This window comes from Cynara cardunculus (genome assembly GCF_001531365.2).
Source record: "Cynara cardunculus var. scolymus isolate 2C chromosome LG 15, CcrdV1, whole genome shotgun sequence".
In the NCBI taxonomy this organism is placed as follows: Eukaryota; Viridiplantae; Streptophyta; class Magnoliopsida; order Asterales; family Asteraceae; genus Cynara; species Cynara cardunculus.
In genome coordinates, this window is record NC_037542.1 from 20,579,819 (window position 1) to 20,584,252 (window position 4,434).

The following is a 4,434-nucleotide window of genomic DNA, read 5'->3' on the forward strand; positions in this document are numbered from 1 at the left end:
TATTTTATAAAGATAATAATTAAGTATTATGTTAGAACTTAATGATTATCCTAATTATATTTTAGATTTTTTATATTTAAAATGAGATGTTTATTCTGTATTTGATTGTGTTTATTTGCAGTTAGTTACACGAATTCAGATATGKGAKGAAATCGGATAGGRATGAACGRGTTTAAAAGTTTTTAAGAGTTTAAGAGTTTTAAGAGTTTAAGAGTTTTTAAGAGTTTTAGTCAAATGCTTTATAATATAGTATAGATAATATAAATATTTTATAATATAAATAATACACGATTTTAACCAACTTTAATACTTATTTGGATAAATGTGTCAAAATGCAATATATTAGCTTCGATTATTATATTTTGATGCCTATTTTTAAAAAAATCTATATTATATTATAAAGCATTTGATAAACATTCTTAAAAACCATTATTTATGAATGAAATACTGTTTATTAATGCATATTATTTAAAATTTAATATTATAAGTAAATTATACATAAGTATAACTTATTAAAGTTTCATGTTTGAATTCGTGTAATTAATTGCGGATAAACATTTTATTTTAAAATGTAAAAAATCTAAAATATAATTAGGATAATTATCAAGTTCTAACAAAATAATTAAAGATTATTTTTATAAAAGATTATATTATTAAACCAAAATAAACAACTTCGTCGTTAATCCTAAATTAAATTCTAAATAAAAAAATGAGTTAAAGAAATTACACAACAAATATTAGTTTTTAATAGTTATTTTGGTACTAATATTAATATATATTTTTTCAAAATTTTATGATATTTTCTTATTTATATTTTATTTAAAAATAAAAACACTCTATTTCTCAAAACCACATAAAACCATATTATAACATCTACCGAGACCAAAAAAAAAAAGACGAAACATCAAAATCAAGATGTATTTCGTTGCATTGCACGAGTACCTTCCTAGTTAAACTTAAAAATATTTTATATATATAATTGGAAATACTTTAATTTTGTAAAATAAAAGGAAAATAGTATAAATTTATATAAAAAAACATTATTATTTAATTTGATTTGCATTATTTAAAATCAGATCATCAAAATAGAAATTGAAATAAAATATGTTGTATTTTGAATTAATTTATTCAAAACTATTAGAACCACGTGTGTTCAGATATGGTTTTAGAAGACTATATCACGTAATGTATTGTCAAAATCTTTTTTTAGACATAAAATAAAAGAACCATATGTTCTCTAAATTTTTCAAAGGATTTCCGAGCAAATATGAGAAGAAATTAAGAGAAAACGAATCTAAAAAGATCATGTAATCTTGTATAACAAAATATACCCACAAAGAAAACTTATATATATATATATATATATATATATATATGTGTGTGTGTGTGTGTATGTGTGCGTGCGCACGCTCGTGCGTGTTTGACATTTTTTTTCAATTTAAGAAAATAAAAAATATTTAAATTTTCATCATTCTCTTCCCTTTGAAAATACAAATAAACTTTTGGAAAATTAATAAAAATGGTTGGTTTGACCGGTTGGTTTCATCTTTTAACCAATTTTTTATAAAATTTACCAAAATAGTCCTAGGATTCATAATTTTCAAAAAAATTATTAATCTGGATGAAAAATGTAACTTTTTTACGAACATGAGTGAGAAATGTAAATTTTTTTTACAAACCTGGATGGAAAATGTAATTTTTTTATGAACAGGGGTAAAAAGTGTAAAATAACTGTCTTAAATTTCTCTAAACTTTTTTCTTTTATTATTTTCCTTTTCCTACCTTTACATTTATTTTATTTCTTTCTCTCGTATTCAAAATTCAAAAACATCATTATGTATGTTGAATTTTTTGAAAGAGTAAATTACAATTTTCATCCTTACTATTTGTTTAACATTATGATTTTTGTCCCTCTACTTTAGAAACTACGATTTTCATCCCTATAATCTATAAATTAATTGCTATTTTCGTCCTTATAGTCTGTAATTTTTAGTAATTTACGATTCTTTATCGTTTTTATTCTTATATTTCAAATTAGAAAATAACCCGGAAACGAAAATCGAAATTATAAACAAACCATAACGACAAAAATTGGTTTATGTAATTATCTTTTTGTAAAATTGCAATCCATATTTTATAAAATTCAATTTATTTCACGTTTAAAACTTAAATTTTGGTCCTTATTTCTTCTCGGACGACCGTTGACTTTTTCATTTATTTCAACAACATAACCTTCCAAACCATTATTGTCATAAGTCCAAATTTTATTTATGGCATATAATAACTAATAAATTCAATCAATTCCTAGGAGTCTTTTTACCCTTTACAAAATCCTAAATTCAAGGGTCAATTTCGTCATTTCACTTGTTTTATAAAATTTATACCATAACAGATAAATTAATTGGCATCAAAGCTACATTTTCTTTGACTTCATATAAATAGGCTCAAAAACCCAAACTCCTCTATTCCTTTGCAACACTTTTTATGCTCTCCAAAATGTCCAAAATATGCCTTTTACATCTCTATAGCATTGCAATACTTCTATTTTCGACATCGATTTTCGGTTCCGAGATCTCGTTTTGTGACCGGACCCCTTTTCGCAAGCTCTGCAATATGATCGTTGGTCCCAAATTCGAGTCTCGTGAGTCTGGCATCAAGGAGTCGATAAACCAAGCTCGGGAAGCCCTTGGCCACTTCTTGGTCATGGCTCGGACCATGTTTGATAGTCAAGCCAGGGGTTGGACTGATTGTTTGGAGCTCTACGAGGACGCTAGACGCCATCTGAACCTCTCGACAAGCCATACGAACCCGACCCGTTTCCAAAAATGGTTAACCGAAGCGTTGGTTAAACACAAAGCATGCCAGAATGGGTTCAATGACTCCAATTTGTCTTCGCATTTGAAACATCTTGTTTTAGTGTTGCAGAATTTCTCGAAAACGCTTGTTGGTTTGCTGACGCAAAACAAACCTTCGGCTGATAAAATCTTGACGGCGGATGAGCACCGGCTGATCCAGATAGCCGATGTTGGTGCACCGAAAGCGAACTTGGTGGTGGCTCAGGATGGCTCTGGTGCGTTTAAAACAGTCAACGAAGCTGTACAAGCAGCTAAACAACAAAGAACTGGAACTGATAGATTCGTTATATATGTGAAAGCTGGTGTTTACAACGAAAATGTCAACATCGACTCTACCATGCCTAATTTGACCCTTATCGGAGATGGCATCGACGTGACAGTGATAACCAACGATAAGAACACCGACGAGGGCTACTCGACCTTTGACACTGCGACGTTTCGTAAGTCTTAGATTCTTCTGTTTTGTCATTAATCATATGAAAGAAAAATCTGATGTTTGATTCTCGAACGTTTTTGTAGAGGTTTGGGGTGCGGGCTTCCTCGCCATTGGGATTACCTTCGAGAACGTTGCGGGTCCCGGAAAACAACAAGCCATCGCGCTCCTCTCGGCCTCCGAGCAGTCGGTTTTCTACAAATGTAGCTTCAAAGGCTACCAAGACACACTCTGCCTACTCAGAAACCGACAATTTTATCGCGAATGCGACATTTACGGGACCATCGACTTCATCTTCGGTGACGCCGCAGCCGTCCTCCAAAAATGCAACATTTACGTCCAAAATCCGGCACATGGGCAACAAAACACGATAACGGCTCAAGGAAGAACCGATCCCAATGCGCCCACGGGATTTGTCATACACAATTCCCGGGTCACCGGGACCGCTGACTTGATCGGAACCAACGGTTCGGTCAGCACATTTCTCGGGCGGCCGTGGAAAGACTACGCGAGGGTCGTATTCGCAATGTGTTTTCTCGACGGTTTGATCGATCCCCGAGGGTGGATGCCGTTTCCAGGAAGCTCGGCATTCGATCGATTATATTTTGCGGAGTATAAGAACAACGGGAAGGGGGCGGATGCCTCCGGGAGGGTAAAGTGGCCGGGATACCATGTTCTGACCAGCGACGAGGAGGCGGAGCAGTATTCCGTCGGGAAGTTTTTGGACGGAAGTTCATGGATTCCGACGACCGGAGTGCCATTTAATTCCCGTCTTTTTTGATTCAGTGAAAATAAATAAATGTAATATTTAGGAATTAGGAGCAGTAAAAATAACCTGTAATTAGGAGCAGTAAAAATAACTTGCGTTTCCCAGTTAAATTTTCAACGGGTATCACCGTAAGTTTTAAAAACTCGGATTCGGTTATGCCTAATAGTTTCATTAAAAGACAATTTCTGAATCGTTAAAAGGTGAATTTTGTTTAATAAAAAAAATCTATTTCTGAATGGTTCTAAAATATCTGAATGATAAAAGTCTAACCACCAACTTCTTTTTTGCAATTTAAAATTGAAAATATAATCAGCTGTTTTTATTTTAATATCATAACGTAAGAGTCAAAATTATTAAAATACCTCTCGTTTAAATAG

General features: G+C 32.0%; 1 protein-coding gene across 1 annotated transcript; it reads left to right on the forward strand.

Moving 5' to 3' along the window:
• The first annotated feature begins 2,496 nt into the window (after positions 1–2,496).
• Positions 2,497–4,069, forward strand: LOC112528664 (pectinesterase-like). Its single transcript, XM_025139686.1, has 2 exons — positions 2,497–3,295; positions 3,375–4,069. The coding sequence occupies exons 1-2, from the start codon at positions 2,497–2,499 to the stop codon at positions 4,067–4,069; spliced, it is 1,494 nt and encodes a 497-aa protein (XP_024995454.1).
• The last annotated feature ends 365 nt before the right edge of the window (positions 4,070–4,434 follow it).